This window comes from Perca flavescens, chromosome 18 (assembly GCF_004354835.1).
Source record: "Perca flavescens isolate YP-PL-M2 chromosome 18, PFLA_1.0, whole genome shotgun sequence".
Lineage (NCBI taxonomy): Eukaryota > Metazoa > Chordata > Actinopteri > Perciformes > Percidae > Perca > Perca flavescens.
This window is the reverse complement of record NC_041348.1, coordinates 26,484,420-26,505,444: the sequence shown is the minus strand read 5'-3', so window position 1 is coordinate 26,505,444 and position 21,025 is coordinate 26,484,420. Positions and strand designations below refer to the sequence as shown.

Here is a 21,025-nt window from a genome sequence, read left to right as displayed (position 1 = left end):
CTATATTCAGATATTGAAGCGGTAGCGGAAGGAAAACAACGGAAGTGAACGGAGCGTCCTTTAGCTCACTAAGTCAGCCTTGTACTCCTCAGACGAGAGCTGCAGTCTTTCTGGGTTTTTGGTGCCCAAAGCTCAGCTCCAAAATATCCACATTAGGGAGACGACCGGTTAAAGTCTGCCAGTGTACTCACACACACACACACACACACACACACACACACACACACACACACACACACACACACACACACACACACACACACACACACACGCACACGCACACGCACGCACACACACACGAAAAAGCTGTAGCTACTAACAACAAAGTCACTGACGAATAGTGTGATAACTGCTCAGACTGTCCCTCTGAATGAGATATAAATTAACCGGAGGTGAAATTAACTGCCGCCAAATGTAATGACATCTTCAGAGAGTACCGCTTTTTATAATAAAAAAAACAAGCACCTGTCTGACGATATCACTGCATTCTTTTTTGAGTTATTACGTTATCCGGCAGTAAATATGTTGGTGCTGGTCGGCCTTCGACAAAAAGCAAAAAAAAAAAAAAAAACTGGATTCTACAGTTAAGAATTCAGTGGCAACAGGCCTGCATTGTGTTTTTGATCCCATTTAAAAAAAAAAATCCCAATCAAGAGGCATCTGTAACCACTGGGGTCTCCAAATGGCCGAAGTGATTTCAGACAGACAGCTGGAGGCTCAGGTGTACAGGATCAGAGGTTCTCGCACTTGATTTGGGTGTCAGCGCAGGAAGGCTCCACTACTCCACTTCGTTGGGGATGTCTGTTTTGTCCTTCTGGATGACGGGCAGAGGGTGAGCCTCGGTGTTGAAGACCCAGTGGTCGAACGGTAGGTGGTCGTCGTCGGAGAAGAGCAGGTAGAGATACCTGAAGGAGACAGAGGGGGAAAGAGTTTATTTAACACACAGTTACAGTCTACAGTGGTGGTGTATCAGCAGGATCACAGCTGTGGCCTTTTATAGATACAAATATAAGCCCATATATTGTGATCCGGGGCTCTTCTTTCGCAGCACAAGCACATTTCTCCACCTCACACAGCCCTTTGGCACCTAACGCTTCTACACCTACAGTATATGAACCAACATAGCAGGTGACCTTGGAGACGCACACGACCTCCACGGATTTGCGCTGGTCGTTGATGTTGCGCCATTTAAAAAATTAGCCCCTAAGACCACAAAAATACCTTTGAAAATGAAACAATATTAGAAAGAAAAACTAAGCAAACATGTCTCAAGTCTCTGAATTGTGTATAAAAACATTCCCATGAACTGGAAAAATCCGGGTTTGTGCAGGTTTAACCAAGTCATATTTAAGACTTTTTAAGACCTTTTTAAGACCAGCATGAATGAAATTTAAGACCTATATCACAACATCAAAAACAAAGAACAAGTTACCCCCTGATATTCTCACTATTACAGATGTAGCTTTTTTTAGGTCCAAACTCAAAACCTATTTGTTTAGAATGGCTTTTAATACGTAGTAGTGAAGTGACAATTTCACTCTCCTGTTTCTATGTAACCTTTTCTGATTTTACTGTTTTTCTATGTTTCATTCCTTTTGATATTATTGAGATTATTATAATAAACGTGGATTGATTGATTGATTGATTGATTAGGGATCTAAAGGATCCACAGCAAATAAGATCTGGTTTAATGCTACTATAGTTTGTAAGTGGACCTTGAGTTAAGATGTTTTTTTAAATCTATAGCTGAATTTGATATAAATGATCCAAAATAAAGTTCTAATAATAAATCTGCTGCAGGTTCTTGCTGAACATCTGCTTCCACGCAGTACAGACAGAAAATAATGTTTTATTTATACAAAAAAGGGCGAAGATGTCTTGTTTTGGGATATTTGGAGTTGTTATTTTGTGTTCAGCTTTTGCAATATTTATTGGCATTCCTGCCAAAAGAAAGAGGAAACAGATGTGGAACCGAGAGGGAAAGATGGGTGCGGCACCGGCTCAGACCAGTTTATGAAACTTGAAGTGATGAAATTCTGCGGTCCAATGTCATCAGACCTTATAAAACTACTCCAAAATAACATTATACATCAAAGGAAGGGGTACGAAAGTCAAGCAAATGAAGTGAGTTTTTTGGACCACCGCGATCGACTTCAGATTTCATCATGACGTTAATAATAAATAATAAATAATAATAAAAAAAGAAAGCAAATGAGTTGTTCAAGGGGAGTTTGTGGAGAAAATTCAGACTGAAGACGAGGGAGGAAACTGATGATTCAGCAGAGGAGGTGCTTGCACACAAAGCTCTCAACCGCCACAACAAGACGCCATCCTCCTCTTCCTGCCAACAATTCGCAAAAAAGCAGTGAGCGATAGGAGGCAGACAGCAGTGTGAAGTATGGCCGTGTCCTTGGCAGCCGAAGGAAGATGGATACTGGAAGTAGCTCTGCACGATGCCAAGATCCCCGAGTAACATTAGGAGGATTAGACTCGTGGCTTTGCTGCTAAATGGGATTGATATTTTTGAAGGTCTGTCTCTGATATCGCGGCTGTGACTGATGAGGCCATCATTGTGCTGCTGTCCAGGCTGGTGGTCAATAACAGTCAGATTTTCCCTCTCGTTGGCCGTTTGCGTCTAATGGCACATTTGTTTTGTACTGCTTTCCCTGGAAAACACTTTATCATGCCAATAAAGATATTCACATCTCATTCTGACTTTTTCAGGTTCAGGAGGATTTTGTGACACTGTTCAAGAGAAAAAAAAAACACTGTTATCTGTATGTCACCGCCTGGTGGACCTGGGGAAGGAATCCAGACATCTTACTCTGAGTGTGTGTGTGTGTGTGTGTCTCTGTGTATGTGTGGTTTTGTGGTGTAATCAGGAGTAGAGGTGACGCTTGTTAAAATTTACTGCCTATAAAAAAAAGCTGGATTGGATGGCATCTGGCCACCATCAGGCTCTGATAGGCTAACCTTGACTTCCTGTCAACAGCTGTCCAGTGTGGGAAAGAAGAAGAGGATGGGGTGAACGGGGGGATGCAGGAGGCCATAAAAATGTCGATGGAAGTAAAAGAAACAGAGAGGAGGATAAATTTGGAGGAAGAGTTTAAAAGCTTTGCTGTTGCATCCCAAATGATTGAATAGAATCTGTGCGTTTGTATTTCTGTGCTTGTACTTTGAGAGCAACAAAAAGCCTTGTTTTGTTCAATTCCTTATATTACATTATTATTATATAGACATGTTATTAAACGCCACTTCTGACATGCAGCCAGCTTGTGTAAAAACAGGTAACACGGTGGTGAAGGTTAGTTGACCTAAAAAACAAACTGAAGAAGGAACACTGTTGCATGCAGAACATAGTTGATTAATTCATTGGTCTACAGCAACTACTCAAAATACTTTCTGGTTTCCTTCGGCTTCTATAATAATGAATTGGATATATTGTGGGTTTTGGACTTTTGGTCGGACAAAACAAGATGTCTGAAGACAAACATAAATATGAACATATATATTTTCTGTGTCCGCCCCGTGATTCGAGTCTGCTCCAACATTAAAGGGGTGCTTCCTTGGCCCATGCCACATATTTCCACCACGTTTCATGGAAATCTGGCCAGCAGTTTTTCCGTAATCCTGCTACAGACAAACCTTGGTAGAGGTAATGAATGAACACATGAATATTTAAAGAAAAAATACTGCAAAATTTGTACTCGATATTTTACTGTAGCTAAAAAAATTTTTAAAAATGCATAAAAAATAGTCTACTTGATGGTATTAAAAGAAGGATATTTTGTGTCTCCTCCATAAACACACACACACACACACACACACACACACACACATAAAGCACATATACTACACACATATTTACACTTGTTAAACTGTAGTTGTAATTTTTCTGTCTGTCTTCCTGAACACAGTTGGAGAGCCATCTGAGAGGGAAAGCCCTATTAGCCACCAGACATCACACTGTGTGGCTGACAACACATTTAAAGAGCCATTTAGCCACACACACACACACACACACACACACACACACACACACACACACACACACACACACACACACACACACACACACACACACACACACACACACACACACACACACACACACACACACACACACACACACACACACACACACACACACACACACACACACACACAGTTCAGTTAAGTAAGAATCAGGCGCCTATTAAGAGCAAGTGAGAAGTAGTTGCTGCCTGTGGTGAGTTGGGACACGTGGTGTTTTTCACAGTTTCTGCTATTTTTTTTTCTTTTTGCTATTTAAGACCCATCCAGGCATGAGTCTCGATACAGTACATGCTGTAGATGATCTGATCCATGGGGTTTGCTGAAACATGTGAGTGATAACTCACTCATTGAGGTGACAATCACTGTCAAAAATCACATTTTGTTTTACCATTGAATGCAAAGATACACTGTGTGCATCCTCAAGGACTAACAAACATGTTTTTTGGGGTGTTTTGTTAACGTCGGCCTACAGCCTGCATCTAATCTTTTACTGCTGTATTTAAATGTCTTGTCGTTACAAACTGCTGTCCCCTACAGCTGATCAAAAAGTGCATCTTGTCACTCCAGGTGCTTGTGTTGTGCTTGTGAATCCCTGTGTATCATGTAGTGGTTGAACATGGAAATATTGCTCTACAACTCCACCACAGGTTTAATAGCAGTATAAATATGTTCAACCCTGCTTTTGGTTTACGACCCCTTAAAATGAAGCCATGTCGGGGTGTCCTCGTGGTCTAGAGTTTAAGCACCATGTTATTGCAACATCCAACCAGTGTCCAACCAGGGACTTTTGTCATATATTATCCCCATTGCTCTCTCTCTCACTCTCTCTCGTTTATTTTTCAGATCTCCACTCAATGTTATCTGATAAAGAAATACAAATTCTTTGTGTTTGTGACGTCTCTGTCAGTTTGGGGATGCAGGGGCCTTGCCTCTCCATAAAGTGCAATGACAGCACATTCATAAGAGGACAGAAGTGGAGGAGTGTGTGTGTAAAGATGCTCAGTTTGGGAGTCTTACTTGAGTGTCTCGGCCAAGTAGAAGCTTTGCTGTACGTCGTCGTGGTTGGGAGTTGAAGCGTAGACATCTCTAACGCCGCTGTAGCCTCCTTCTACTTTACAGTGCTGCTCCAAGGCCTGAGGGAGGGACAGTGATAGAGACGCACAACAGAAAGAGAGAATGACAACGTCAACCAAGCTCTTCCTGTGCTTAAAATATCACTAAACCCCAGGGCGGATATTTGCTAAATATAGTTAAATAAATTCACCTCCTGTAAGCTTCCTTCCTGATTTGTGTTGTTTTTTGTGAAAAACCTGCTCTTAAAGTGCAGGTTTCTTACATGCTCAAAGTTGAAGTGAAGTGCCTTACTTACTTTACTTCAAAACCTCTAAATTTCATGTGCAGTATGAGAACATTTATGTCCAAATTGCTCTTTCTAAATACAATGTTACGAAAAGCAATACAATGAACAACTGTTGTACCTGAACAGCCTCCCAGCCCCACTCCCTGTATTTGGGGTCGTGGGTGAACCTCCACATGTACAAGTAGGTCTCTATGACCTCGGGACGGAGGATGAAGTATTTCTCGTTCTGGCGTGTGGCGATGGCCTCGACCCCGCCGTCGAAACGGAACGCTTCTGGTCCCAGCTTCAAAGCTGCAGAGGAGAAAGAATACTGTCGATACAAAGCAGCATACTTCGTTCTTTTGTTTCTCGCCAGTGTCTTTGTCTGCAACCGACTTTGATCTGTCTGTCTCAAGAAAGATTCTCAGAGCTCAGTCCTTGAGACCCCGTCGCCTATCGTTTGGATCAAAACCCACTCTCTAGTCCGCCAGCCAGCTTCTCTCTGTGCCAGGAACCCACCTGGACCCTCACCTGCCTACTCAATCTGTTGCACATTTCTTGTCTGGGAATCAACTGCTTAACTCACTCTCTCTCGGTCCGATCTGCTTTTGGGTTTAACTCCAGAAAATCTGACACAAACGTAAAACCAGAGTGACCAATGCAATGGAAAACAAGAACTATTGTAGTGTTTATTGTCTTCTGTGTGTTCATACTTACCGGTCCTGGCGTAAGACTCGTGACACGTCCGGGCTATCTCGGCGGCCTGCTCCATCTGGTGTCCCGTCTTCTCGCTGGGCGCTCCATCAGCACCCAGAGCGATCATACCGCCTGCGAAACAGGTCAGGTGACCCATCTTATGCTCCAGCAAACCCCCCTTCCACTCCGCTATGTAGGTCAGCCCGCCGCTCGACTTCCTTATCAGGTTAGTTTCTATTGCCTGAAAGACAAAGAGTTTTTTATTAGGGGTGAGTTGTTCCTTACTCCTAAATCCTGAAAGTGATGATGAGTCAAACATTGGTCCCATAACCTGTAGTCATCCTCTTCTCATCACCAGCTAAATCTAAGAGTGTTAGTCTCCCTTTGCCAGACCTTCCTCCACAGCACTGCGAAGGAGGGTCTAGGGCTAGTCCACACAGCATTCCGGGATGGGAGAAAAACGTGCTCTGGTTTACTAGCATGTCTTTAAACCAATCACAATCGTCTTGGGCTAAGCGCTGGATGGAGATGAATCTGGATCGATGCGTAGCACTCAAAATTAGAGATGTATATTTGGTGTACTGACCCTTTAACACAGCACAGGTTGTAAAGAACAGACACAGGTTATCATATCAGTAATTATATCACTGCTGTGACTCAGATAATCACCCTGTTGCTGCTCTCTCTTCCCAGGACTCTTCTTGGTAAATAAATCAACAATGCCTATAAGCCTTGAAGATCAGGAGGGATTATGGGTAAAGTATCCCTGCATGGTTAATTCTGTATTTTAGTCGCCGTGTAATATATTTGCTCCTCAGGGTGTTACGGAAAAACAATCGGAGAGTCAGCTCTCTCCAGCTGAGACCCGTCACTTGTCACTACATCTTAAGTTGACAATTTGTTTAAACAGAGAAAAGCTGTCTGCGTGTGTGTGTGTGTGTGTGTGTGTGTGTGTGTGTGTGTGTGTGTGTGTGTGTGTGTGTGTGTGTGTGAGAATCGATTCACTTTAGGATTCTGTAGATTCATCTGCTCCCTGTCTTTGTCTTCTTATACAAAAAAAGTGCTTTCTCTGTATGTGCCATCATCTTCCAATCTGCTCAAACTCACTATCTGGCTCCTCAGGATTAAAGACGGAATACTAAATATTTGAACATTTTGGCATAGCAGCGTTTGAAGTGAAAGATAGTAAACTATGACAAAATTGCCACTTTAAGCAAAAAATAAAAGTTGACATTAGTCAAGCAGAACCTAATTTAGTCAAACACAAGTTACAATCTCGAAATAGCCATGGTAACACGGTCATCATTTACATGATTGCTTCCATTATCTCATGATGAGCAACAGCTTCAAGGTTATTTGGACGACTAAAATCCTTTAATATCCACCCTGCAGGGAGAAATAAATACAACAGCAAGACCACTTTTTAATCTCTATGTCTGTGGTCTGCTATTATCAAGCACACATGTATTACCCATGCAGCTCCCTATCTGTAAATAACATCTTCAAACATTCAACCATTCAATGACAACAACTTCCAATTGGAAGTCACCGGCAGTAAATTATAATTATATAAATGTTTACATTTTCACATATTGATGTCGAAATTGAAATAAAGTGCAATGTTGCATCACATTCAGCCATGCGACAGGCCGCAGTTTTCAGGGGTAGTAGTGTAACAGATTGGAAATTACAGCCCTCAGAGATCAGTGCTATAACACGATGTGACGGCTGGGACAGAAGAAGTGCTTAACACCATTCACAGATGGCGCGTTTAGGGAGCTGTGACAAACTTTCATGCCATCGGACCTTTAAACGTATTCTGCCGCTAGGGGTCTCTCAATTAAAACAATGGATGATAAACACGGACTTCTGATGATGTTTTGTAGTTGTGTGGAATTATTTTTTTTTTTTTATTGTTATTGTTTTTATTGTTAAACACCGTCGCCTATTAGAATGCATCTGTTCACGTACAAGTTTACCCATTAAAGATTATTCACGTTACGTTTAGTAATGTTTATTTATGTAATTCTAATAAAATAGCGGCAGTTGCACCAACATAATTATATTTTTCTTGATTCGATTTGTACTGGTAGCTGACAATTGAACATTAGCCAGCAGCTAAAACCACTATAATCACAATACCTTTTGGATGTTTTCAACACCTGGGGTCTGTTTCAGGAAGGAGGTTTAACAAACTGAGTGTAACCCTGAACTCTGAGTTGATTTACCCTGAGATGGGAAACTCAGAGTTTTTGGTTCCAGAACAGCTGATTTGAGTTGGTTCAATCAACTCAGAGTATGTTCACGTTCGCGTGCGCCACCACAATAAAAAGGCAGCATGAATGGAGCCATGATACTACGATTCACCATGGTAACCACCACAACCAAATGGGTCGGCGGAAATACTCATGCACACAAACAGCGAGTTTGAACCATAGGTTTGAACATGCATTTCGTTAAAAAAGCAAGACAGCGGCTGCTGCTGCAACAGAGAGAGAAATGGTGTGGGAGAAAATTGCTGCTCGAGTCAATGTGTATGCATTAACAGTGTATTCATTTCATATTTAATCACAGTTAACTTATAATATTACTGGTGAAAACTGGAATTGTATTACACCTATAATTACATTTAGGTGCAATCCTGCGGGCGAAAAAGTATGCACTTTGGGCTGCATGTTTGTATGAAAGGTGCGATATAAAAGTTAAAAAGTTATAAAGTTGTCTGAAACTAAGAATAATTACGCCTCCTGAGTCAAAGTCACAACAACCTTGATTGAGATGTCTGGTGTGTATGTGTTGTCAGCAGTGTGTGTGTGTGTGTGTGTGTGTGTGTGTGTGTGTGTGTGTGTGTGTGTGTGTGTGTGTGTGTGTGTGTGTGTATGTGTGTGTGGTTTACCTGCAGGGCATCATAATACATCCTCTTGCCCTCCTCGTCAGTCTTGTCAGACATCAGCCAGGCCTTGAGCAGGTATTCATAGAAACTGTCACCTAGGCCACCCACGGAAACGTGATCTGCAACACACAGATGAACAAAGGTTATATAAAACACGCACACGCACCTCCTACATATATGCTGCTTTAGATTACAACTGTTGGACCATCCATAGCTCATCCTCACATGACACAGGGTGAGATATATGTGTGTGTGTAATAATAATAAAGGGAACACACCTACAGTCTGTGATATACTACAGTATTATATGTGTGTGTGTGTGTGTGTGAGAACAGGTTGTTATCGTAGGTGAGCTTCAGCCAGCCGAGCTGAACTTTTGCATTCGCCCTGCTGATCGCCAGTGAAGGCTCATCCATATGCATGTGTCATTAATAGAGTCCAGCCCTGTTTGTGGAGCGCAGAGATTAAATGTCAGCTGTGATCATCTTGAAGCGAAAAGAAAGGAGGCAGGTGGTGAAGATTGGTTTTGAGCCGATAAGAGTACCTGCCGTCCTGCAAGTTCATTATCAAAACCAGGAGCAAGAGCGCCGCGCCATCGAGAGAGACGACACGCTTAAAATAGAGCGGTCTGATTATAGAAGTCACGAAAGGCGATTACAAATTCATGTATAAACATATTTTTGATGCATACTTCGAAGCAGAGAGAGAGGGTGGAAACTATGACTCAGCATTCCTTATCCACACATGGTAACATAACAGCTGTTCAGATTAAACATAAAAAAGCTGAAACATGACTTGGTTTTCTGTGTATGTACAGCATATGAAAGACACGGGAGGATTTCTGTGAGGCTGTGGTTGAGAGATATTTTTCAACAACATTAGGCTGCCAACATCCCCAGGTCATAATTTATTTAACAAATGCATTCCCATCACTATTGCATAATTTTTCTTTAGATGAAAAACCCTCTCTGACTAAAACAAGCATAAAAAGAGACTTTATTTTTGTGAGTGAGGATTTGTTCTGTTAAAACTTGCTGTTTCTATTCAGCATTTCTAATTGAATATGTCATCATTTGCATAAAATACTTGGATAAAAAGCACAGATACTGGCTGAGGTTAAGAATGTCACTAAATGCCAACAATTATAATGTGCTGTCAGTAGCTTTATTCAATGTTTTAGGCATCAGATAATAAAAGGTAAGCAGACCAGAGGTGCAGGTCCATATTTAACCATCACAGATACTAAAAGCCCTCCAATCAAGGGCTGGGTATCAAAAACAATACCAGACAGGACTCTAATAAACTCTGAGGCATACCAGTGGGTATTAAAAACTCAATAATAAAACTGTATCAAAAAGCATTTCTCATTTAATGTCATGACTTTCTTGTGGAAATCAAGCCAAATATGCTCTGATTTTTTGCAGAACAGTGACTGGCCTGAACAAACATGATAGTTTTATAAGGTGAAATGAGTATTTAAGCGTATCAAGCATGAAAGGTTATTAAGTTTCATTCATTTCAAAACTGAAACGCTCACAAGCTTGAAGTCTCAGCAGATCATAACAACTTTAGAGACACAACTTTAGCTTTTGTGTTGATTTTCAATTTCCTTTTTCCACCTCTGCATGCGTCCTTCCCTATTTAGTCAAACACCACCGTCTCAAAACAATAAATCACTGAGAACATGATGTGTCTGTACTATTTTGTATGCAGACACGGTTTCAAACAAAGTCAGTTTTTAATCTATTATCGGTCTAATTTGCCTAATCTCTGCAGTTCTTGGTAGGTGGCAGAAATGAAAACCCAGCAGGCTGAAGGATCATTTCTCTGATGTTCCCGATGTTGTGTTTAGACTCCTGGGGCTCCATACTTCCAGGCATTATTTAGTGAAAAAGCCCATTAAAGATTTGGATAAACTGCCACTGAAAATTGGACTTTCATATGACAGGTGATGAGAAATATTACTCAGATGTTACTCTGGTTCTGTTGAACATGCATGTTGCGGTTAGCTTGCCAAAATATTTAAGGATTGATTCGACATTTTGGGAAATATGCTTATTTGTTTTTTTGCAGAGAGTTTGAAGAGAGACACTTACATTTGTCCTTTATATATGAGGCTAATGCCTTGAGATGGTCAATTTAGTTTAGCATAAAGACTGGAAAGAGCACCCCTAAAAGCTTACTAACTAATATGGTATATCTTGTTTGTTTAATCTATACAAAAAAAAACAATAATTTGTGGTTTCAAGGGGTTATGTGCCAGACCATTTCCTGGGAGCAGTGACTTAGTTTAGTTTAGTTTATTTAGCAGGACAATGTGCAGTTACATTAAAAAGATGGCTGCACCAGATTTAGCATTATGCTACTTTCCATCTGTAGTCCTCCACAATTATAATGACATAACAGAGTTCAGTACATGACAAAAACAATAAACATAACATGTTTATACAACAAAGACAGTTAAGACAATGTAATTAGACTATTTACACCGAAGGTGCAATACACAGATATACACAACAATGAAATAAAACGCGTTAGCGACTTCCTGAAGTCTCTGTTAGTGATGACCATATCCATATCAAATTTGCCAAAGCCAAAACTGATGTATTCAAACTGCACCAAACAGCTCAAAATCAAAAGAGATTATCGATTATCAAAAGAGTTACTAATCGATCGACTAATCCATTCTTCGACTTGTTATTTGAGCTCTACTGACCATAGAAGGTTTTTTTATTTATTTTTTTTAAGATTATTTTTTGGGGGCTTTTTCCCTTTATTGTGTAGAGACAGTGGGTAGACATGAAAGGGGGAGAGAGATGGGGGATGACACGCAGCAGGTCTGATTCCAACCCGCGCCGCTGCGGGATTTAGCCAACATGGGGCGAACGCTCTTACTGGGTGAGCTTACTCACCCAGTCAGTACTCTTACTAGAGGCCGCCCCCCATATAAGGTTTTTAACAAAAAGAAGTCAGTGGATCTGACAGTTCTATTAAGGAGCTCCATAAAAAGTGGCATGAGATCATTTTTCACAATAATTGGGGGCAAGTTCATCACTCTTAAACTTCTCAAATCTGTGTGGGAGCCAGTAAAGTGATTATAATATCAGAAGGACATTTGTATTCCTGGTTTTAGATCAGTACAAATTACAGGTGTAGGGCAGTTTTCTTTGAAAGAGCAGCATTAAGTGCAGTAATCCAGACAAGTGGTAATTTGCATGCGTAAGTGTCATCTTGGGTAAGAAAAAGTCCAATCTCGGTGACATTCTTTGAGTGATAAATGCAAATTTCATCAATGTTTCTAATATCCGCCTCAAAGTTCAGGTTACTATTAACCCAACGATTTCAGCCTGTGATTTTCACTTTAATTACACTGTATTTAAATGTGGAATAACCATGCTCTGTTTCATTTTTATTCTTCTGCCGGAAATCATGAGCAAGTCTTTAATTTGTGTCTGCAAAACTTATAGGGCAGAAAGCAATCCGCCATGTTTTTTTACAGTCAGTTAATAAGGATGGTCCACTGTGTTAAAAAGCGCTCAAAGCAGTATCCCAAAACACACTGACAACTTAAATCCGCTTTGATGTGAGCAACTGGAATATCTAGGACCTAGAAGAAAAGCGGGAGCAGCACTGAGCCCGTTTTCCTGCATGTGTCTAGTAGAAGCTTGTTTTAACAGGGCTTAGTAATTGTATCTTAACGATAAAATCAGTTGTCTCGCTAAAACTTTTCTTGCAGCATTTAGCCGAAAATACAAACACAGGAGAACAAATACTAGTTGGCACAACATCTAAGACTCCTGAGCTGAACAGCAGTGTTCCCACTCAGGAAGAAAAGGAAGACATTGGATGTGATAAGAGGGTTGAGGAGGACTTACGTTGGCCCCACTGGCCGCTGTTGGGGTTCAGGTAGTTGGGGTACAGCCCCTGGGGTTTGTCCAGGCGATTCAGTACTTTCCGGATGTTCATTACCTAACGATTAAAGAAATAAACCACTAAGCGCAATTCAAACACCACAAGTGAAAATGCAGTATGTAAAAGGATTGTATGAAACGCTAGGAGAAGACAGAAGCCGTTACAAATTTGACATAATCAACATCCCTGTTGGGAAATAAGGTAAAAGGGTGAAGAGTCTGGTTTGTACTTATTTTTGCTTACGTTAAAAACACCTTTGACATTACAGACACTTGTGCAAGTGCAAGTGGAAATCCTGAGCAAATGCAGCCATAAACTGTGAAAAACAAGCAATATCATCTATTCTCATGTGTGTCTGTTACCTTCTGTGCAAACTCAGGATTCCCTGAGAGTTTGCTGAGGTGCATGAACTCCAGATGCAGCGTGCCGTACTCTGCCAGGATGCTGCTGCCGCCTGACGCCCAGGGCCAGTTTCTACCAATACCACTGGACAAAGACAGAAAGAGGAGACAGAGGTTTCTGTTTAGAACACAGGACAACAAAGAGACTGAAGCACGGGGCCGCATCGTGTTTGACACTTTGGCAGTTTCGGAGATGATCTGACATCTTTTTAGCTAAAAACACTCCCATCTCAACATATTTTTTTTATTGTGTATGTTTTATATTAATTCCTACTAATAATACCCACAAGTACTTTGTTAATCAAAGACACAAGCATACAGAATGAGTCACGTAAGGAAAGCAATTCATGTGCACACAGAAAACCGGCTTGTCTCGATATTAAGCCACAGCTGAAAAGAGGCGATAAGTCCTCAAAAAGTCAGCTCAAGCCTCTCAGTGACTCAGCAGTAATACTTTTTGTGAAGGCTACTAAAATGTTACCGCAGTGTACACGTTATTTTAGAAATCTGTCTCTTGCTTTAGTAACATTTACAAACCAAGTCTCAAAATGGATACAGACTACTGACACTAAAAGCTATCTTCACACTCCATCTGTCATATTTATGGGTGCATTTGTTTAGTTGGTTTCACACACTTGACTTTGGCAGCACTTTATATCCTTGCTGGGGTCTCGAGGTCAGTCAATCAGAGCTTAGGGACCCCACCCTCTTCCCCGAAGTTGCCTGTAGCGACGATGAAGTTGACTCGACTCTCAGGCCATATGTGAGTTATCAACCTCTGGCATGCTTGACAAGGACAGAAGACTTAGCAACACGGTGTGTGTGTGTGTGTGTGTGTGTGTGTGTGTGTGTGTGTGTGTGTGTGTGTGTGTGTGTGTGTGTGTGTGTGTGTGTGTGTGTTAGATCATTAGAGCCACTGACAGATCACTTCCAGACTAAGGACTGATGACTCTGGTGGCAATGCTTCAAGTAACTACTCATGAATACATATTAACAATTCACTACGCTGTGACACACACACACACACACACACACACACACACACACACACACACACACACACACACACACAAGGAAGTGTGCACTACAACAACTCCACATGGACATGTGGACATGAGCTGCACACTCATGTGAGACATCCAAAAAATAAGAAAAAAAGGAGGAGGAGGAGAAGGAGGAGAAAGAGTGTGAATTGGGAGAAGTGCCATGCACACATATTGCTTCAAAGAGGTGGATGAACATACTAATTATCCCCCCTTCAACTCATCACGCTGCACAAGCCATAATTTGTTTCCCATTACACCATGGATTTAATCAAGTCAACCAGAGACAGAGAGGACCACCGCAGCATCAGGCAGCGAGCAGAGATCAGGGTCAGAGAACATAATATGGTGAAGAAAGATCCCGTCACTGTAGGGTAGACCTGATTAAGTTGGGAGCTCTGTAGTTTGTTAGCTTTAACCTGATGCAGACATATTCAAGTCTATGATTACCTGCACAAAAAGTTGAATGTATTGTTAAATCCAAAATATACAGTGTGTTTTAGGGTTCCAGCTACAACATTAGTCCTTTATCTCCACAACACTTCCCCTTAGTCAACTTGTAGGCTTGATCTGTCTATCCATCTCTTTCAATCGTTTTATAAACCCTGTAATGAACAATAAATCCCTAATCTTGGATAGAGTGGAGGTAAACACACACCTTTCCAACTCCCTCGCCAATCCCAATCCCCCCCCCCCCAAAGCCCCGCTGTGAGACAAACTAAATCCCCGTTAAGGAGAACAACCTAAAAAGACAGCAGAGAGAAGCTGCTGCGTAAACCAAACAGACACAAACCAACGAGGGGCAGATATAAAGTAAAATACTGGAGACGGCTAGATGAGGGTGTGTTTGGAATATCATTAATCTGGCCAGGGTGTCTGCATGTTTCAGAAAGTAAGACTACTTGAGATTTGAAATGCCAGCTGGAACTTAATTAGAAAAAGAAGTTTTAAAAACCAGAGCTGTCAAAACCCAGTCTACTTGTTTGATCACAGCTATTGAAGTTTTTTAAATAACTTGGGCAAAATACGACACTGGGAATTTACGTAAAGCAATTAAATGCTGTAACTTTTCAAAGAAATAAGATGAATAAAGGTTGCTTTCATGAACAATAAAATGCACCGTTGATGGATTCAAAACAGTGAGGCATTTTGTCGCAACAGTCTTACTTTGTCTGGTATGACCAGTAGCTTAAGGTGGCTAATGTTAGCGAACGTTCAATAGATATCGCTGCACATCTGACATTATGAACCTGTTTTCGGATGGAAACTTGTTGCAATCACTTCCCGCACTGGGATTGGAAACTGACATTCATCCACTGGAATCTAGCACAATAAGACATGTATTACTCCATATGATGGGAGTCAGCTGTTGTGTTTGACTACTGATGCAGATGTCCTGGGTGGCCCAGTTTCCAGAGCACTGTTAACAACTAGCACGCTCTACATTTTCTCACGAGATGTAGCGAGAGTTATTACAAGCTCTGAGCTATTAAAACACAGTTTGGTTTATGACCTCTCCTTGCACTATAGACTCTACTGCAATATTTAAAAAATACCGTACAGGTGTTCAAGGTTTGAACAATATATCCTTACAGAAACCTCAACTGACATTCATCCTAATTTTGAATTCACTATCTAGCAATGATATCCACTTTGTTTTGTGGCCTCAGTCGGCTTCATTTTCACAGCCAGGGGTATGAAGTGAAGATTCATATCAAAAGTTAGCTGAATAAAAAGTCTCAGTTTGTTGAATTCTGTTCACTAACAGGAGGCAGAGTGGCGTCTCTCTCTTTGTCATCCTGCTTTACAATAGTTATGTAACGCAGCACACTGTAAAACGATCAGTAATTCTCTTTGCAAACGTTAATTAAATGTTATCGTGACCTAGAACTAGAGGACTTTTTTTTTTTTAAAGATTATGCAAAGCTTAAACTGATGTTTCAAAGCTGGTATTGAACTTTTTTTATAAATCAAGAGCTCAGGCAGTATCAGCCACCTGATCTGATAGCACAGATATGATGCAGTTTGTTTTGCTAATAGAAGCTCATGCCCATAGATTTTAATCAATTTGCTTTGTCCATGTTTCATCAGGTTTGATAACTATAACTGGCCGTCACAATTAAAGGAATGATGTTTTTGGTTTAGTATTGCCTTTCTTTTGAACATTCTAGGCTATCACACACTACAGTTTGTTTAAAGGTCCCATGACATGGTGCTCTTTGGATGCTTTTATATAGACCTTAGTGGTCCCCTAATACTGTATCTGAAGTCTCTTTTATATAGACCTTAGTGGTCCCCTAATACTGTATCTGAAGTCTCTTTTATATAGACCTTAGTGGTCCCCTAATACTGTATCTGAAGTCTCTTTTATATAGACCTTAGTGGTCCCTTAATACTGTATCTGAAGTCTCTTTCCCAAAATTCGGCCTTGACCAACTGTCACTTTGCTCGTTTTGAAAGCCATGATGTCTCTCTCTCTCTCTCTCTCATGGGTGGGCCAAATTCTCTGGGTGGGCAAAGCAGAGAAAGGGGAGGTAACCTTGCTCCTTATGACCTCATAAGGAGAAGATTCCTGATTGGTCCATCTGAGCTTTCATTTTCTCAAAGGCAGAGCAGGATACCCAGGGCTCGGTTTACACCTATCACCATTTCTAGCCACTGGGGGACCATAGACAGACTGGGGGAACTCATATTAATGTTAAAAAAAACTCATAAAGTGAAATTTTCATGCCATGGGACCTTTAAAAGGAGCATTTGGGTACAATTTCCATTAAAAAAGAAAATGTTCTTTCTGAGGACCCTGAAGCGCAATGGGCTCCCTCAGGAACTTCTGACGCACTTTTATCGCTACACAATTGAGAGCACCCGGACATACTGCTGCACCGTGTGGCACTCCGGCTGCACAGCAGCAGAAAGAAAAGGACTTGCAGCGGGTTGTCAAGACGGCTGAGAAAATAATTTTTTTTTATTTATTTAACCTTTATTTATTCAGGGGAGGTTCACTGAGAGGCAGCCTCTCTTTTGCAGGAGCTTTTAAAGGACTTCAACAATGCCATGGCAACTGGAAAAACAAAGCTAACTCCATATGCTGAGCAAGATGATAAATGGACCTTGTTCTTTCAATTACTGTTTCCGAGGCCAAGAATGAAGTCCAATTGCCACGATGAAACAAGTTTTAGAAGCTACCAAACACTAGCTAAGATCTTACGTGGGATCAAACTGCAGATGCAAGGTAGCTAACCGAGTTATTTTAAAGAAACCTACAGTAAAAACATCCTGGGGCTTCTAAGAGACTTGTGAACATTATATAAGGAATGAACATTTCTTATACTTATCTCTGTCACAGCTGGACTATTCATGAATGCAGTTTAAAGAGCACTTCAACAACCTATATCGTGGGAATGTCTGTAAAGATAATCTGACATCATGTTCTCTGTCATGCTGTTAAGTCAAGAAACAACAAAAGGGCTCAAAGGCTCCGTGCAACAAATATGGATCCAAAGTCTTGACCTAGAAAAAACTGGGTCGTTACAGACAGATGCCACTGTGAATTATGCGGGTTCGCATCGGAGGACATATTCCAGTCCTCTTAAGGGTCAATCTGGTTTATCCTTTTGGGGGTGTCTAATCTTCTTATTATTCAACCTCTCACACCCGTAGCCATTTTCCTAGCCAGCTGTGAAATGACAAATCCTAGCCTGCTAGTTTTATACCCTGCAGTCCATTCAGCAGCGCCAACAGCAGTAATTTTAATTCGGTGGTGCCAAGCAGTAACCTGGAAAAAAAGAAAAGGCATTCCATCTCCATAAATTAGCATGTCACGCCAGGAAGCGCCCTCTCATGCTCCTCTATGTTCGGAGGACTCCTTCAATTCATTTGTACTTTGTATCTGGATGAAGTCTATTTCCGCCCAGTTTTTTGTGTCTGTTCTCCTCCTCCTCCTCCTCCTCATCTATGCCATGACCTGTTTCCATCCTGCTTTTCTTCCCTCAATATCTCTTCCTCCCTTGTCTTAAAATCTATTGTACTTCTCCTCCAGGCGCAAAGAAAATGTGAATTGCGATAGATTCACAGTTAGCAACTTAATTAGAGGCCTTAAATCATGGCTGCCTTCCACTGCCTAAGGTTACTGCCGAGGAGAGCTGCACTGAAAGCAAGTGTGTGCGTTTGTGTTTGCTTTAAAAAAAAAAAAAAAAAATTCTCTGGATACCCTAAATGACAGACTTTCTTGCCTGTTGTTAAAAAGAGCCTCAGGGCAGTGAGACAGTGTTACTACCAACACTGTGATTGTGTATCTGCTGTATGTACAGGTGTGTACTCATAACTGTGGCCATGGTAAGAACACCTATAAGGGTTCCTCCCTTTGTCCATTGGGTAAAGACCCCTAGAACCAGTGTTAGGCGCCTGACACACCCTAAAAATTGATATAACTTAACCTGAAAATGAAGGCTGCGAAACTTTACTTAAGAAAAAACTCATCAGCGCCCCGATACAGTATACCGCCCAATATATCGGCTGTCTTTAATAGTTCATCTGTGATATCGTGACTACTGTTGTATATGTCAGCTGATAAGAAACAAGAAAGCAGCACAGAAAATGCAAAAGATACATTTGTAGTAATTCAGAAACAGTGTCGCCATTACATAACATCGTTTGTTGACCAGAGAGCGATGCCAGGTTAATTTTTTTAAATTTCAGTTTTTAAATAACAAATTTTAGGGAATCTTTATAAAAGATATGTGATATTTGTTAGTTCAAAACTAAAAATATTGTTCATAAATATCGGTTAATACATTGTTATCTGATTTTTTTAACTAAAATATTTTTATTGGTAGCGCCTCAAAAATCCAGTATTAGTTGGGTTCTATAAACGCATTAATTATTTAAACCCCCTCTTTGTTTTACAGCTTGTTCTAAATTCAGTCCCATTAGTCGAACATGACCTAACCTGAACCCATCAACCAGCACAAACAGAATCAGACAACAGTAGTTAACACAGTTCTGCTGAAAACTGCCAAAACACCATTAAGTGCCCTAAGAAGCTATTTTGTCCCTTAGGACGACACAACACTGTTCCTCTGCAATACATTCCACCATTATGTGTTTTGCTGCAGACAACACTGTCTCAGTTCATTAAACATATATCTGGTAACAGGTATAACAGGTCATCTGAATGTTTGCTTACAAGACTTGTGGCACTTCAATTAGCACTGGCATACTGGAAGTGAGACCACACTACCAAAGAAAGAAACCGTCATAGAGTAGAATTTCATTAGATTTCTGGATTTTAATCATTTCATTCCACATTTCACGACTTCTCCTGCTGCCATGCTGATGACACTCAATTCTACTTTTACTACTTATTCTACTGTTGCAGCTCTAAATGAAGATCCAAACCAGCTGCCTTAAATGTTAATATGCTGCCATTGGTCTTTACTAAGCACAGATAGTTCATTTTCCTATCACATCTAGAAAAAAAGGCTCCATGACAGAGTGCTACTTCACAGGGTCACCCAGTGTGACAACCTCTCTAAGCTGTACTAATAGAGCCATTCTCCATCTAGGCCTATTAATCAAACTCCAGGACCCCAAGAGCTAAGGATTGATTGCTTCAGCCTCAGAGCCTGTAGCTGAAGTAGTAATTCTGTCCCAAACTGACATTTTTTTTCTAGGAGATAAAAAAAAAAGAGAGCAGGGGAAAGAGTTTGCTTTAACTTTGCAGCGTCATTTAGATGATGACATTGTTTTTTTTATTTATGTCATCTGGCTGGAAAGCAGACACTTTCTTTGAGTGGATGTGATGGTGGACAGCTAACTTATATATATATATATATATATATATATATATATATATATATATATATATATATATATATATATATATATATATATATATATATATAAGCGCTCTTTAATTCTCTGTGAGAGTAAAGTCTGAATAAACACCTAACATTTTAAAACTGTCTTGGTGATTTGAAGCAAAAGCATTTTGTAAGCATGGCATTTGCAAATTACATTTTAGCATTTTTCAAAGCTTTTATTGTCAATTAGAGAAACAAAATGTGATGTGTGTGTATGTGTGCGTGGGATACAACAATCACCATGATGCCTGTAGAGAGGAATGAACAGTTCATTTCAGGGCGGAGCACAGATCCAGATACCTCAACACAACCCAAAACACACACAGACACACACTCACACAATGCCTCATCCCATTAAGGCCAGTCAGTATGCAGTGCAGTGGGAGTGATTTGGGAAGAGCTTTATCAGTCTGAATGTTAATAGAAGAGCTATGGGACATACTGGCCGAAGCAGATAACGACTGGGTAACTAGTGTGTGTGTGTGTGTGTGTGTGTGTGTGTGTGTGTGTGTTTGTGTGAAAAAGTGAGCGAGAAAGAAAGTGTCACAGGAAATTGGCGAAGCAGTTAGTTTGTAAAGTACTGCTGTGGCTCCCATTGTTAAACCACTGCAACTTAATGTTGTAGGAAGCCACATATCGACATACAGTATGGATACAGACAGAGCATCTGTTAAGGGGATTTTCATTATGGCTCTGTTTCATACAATCTTTTGATCACTAAATTGGAGCAAATACATAAGATCAAAACTGTTGTTATATACACGTGTTAATGTTATGGGATAAACGGTTCAACTGTGCTGAAAAGCGTCTAATGAAATGAAAGTTTGTATGTATGTGAAAATGTA

General features: G+C 40.6%; 1 protein-coding gene across 1 annotated transcript in view; it reads right to left on the bottom strand.

Moving 5' to 3' along the window:
* Positions 1 to 272: 272 nt before the first annotated feature.
* man1a1 (mannosidase, alpha, class 1A, member 1) overlaps positions 273 to 21,025 on the bottom strand; it is a 137,760-nt gene continuing 117,007 nt past the window's right edge. Inside the window, exons 6-12 of the mRNA XM_028605579.1 lie at positions 13,238 to 13,361; positions 12,839 to 12,932; positions 8,967 to 9,082; positions 6,092 to 6,311; positions 5,514 to 5,686; positions 5,053 to 5,168; positions 273 to 905 (exon numbers count right to left, since the gene is read on the bottom strand). Of these exons, the coding sequence (XP_028461380.1) occupies positions 779 to 905; positions 5,053 to 5,168; positions 5,514 to 5,686; positions 6,092 to 6,311; positions 8,967 to 9,082; positions 12,839 to 12,932; positions 13,238 to 13,361 (970 nt within the window). The 3' untranslated portion in view covers positions 273 to 778. The remainder of the gene's footprint in view (positions 906 to 5,052; positions 5,169 to 5,513; positions 5,687 to 6,091; positions 6,312 to 8,966; positions 9,083 to 12,838; positions 12,933 to 13,237; positions 13,362 to 21,025) is intronic.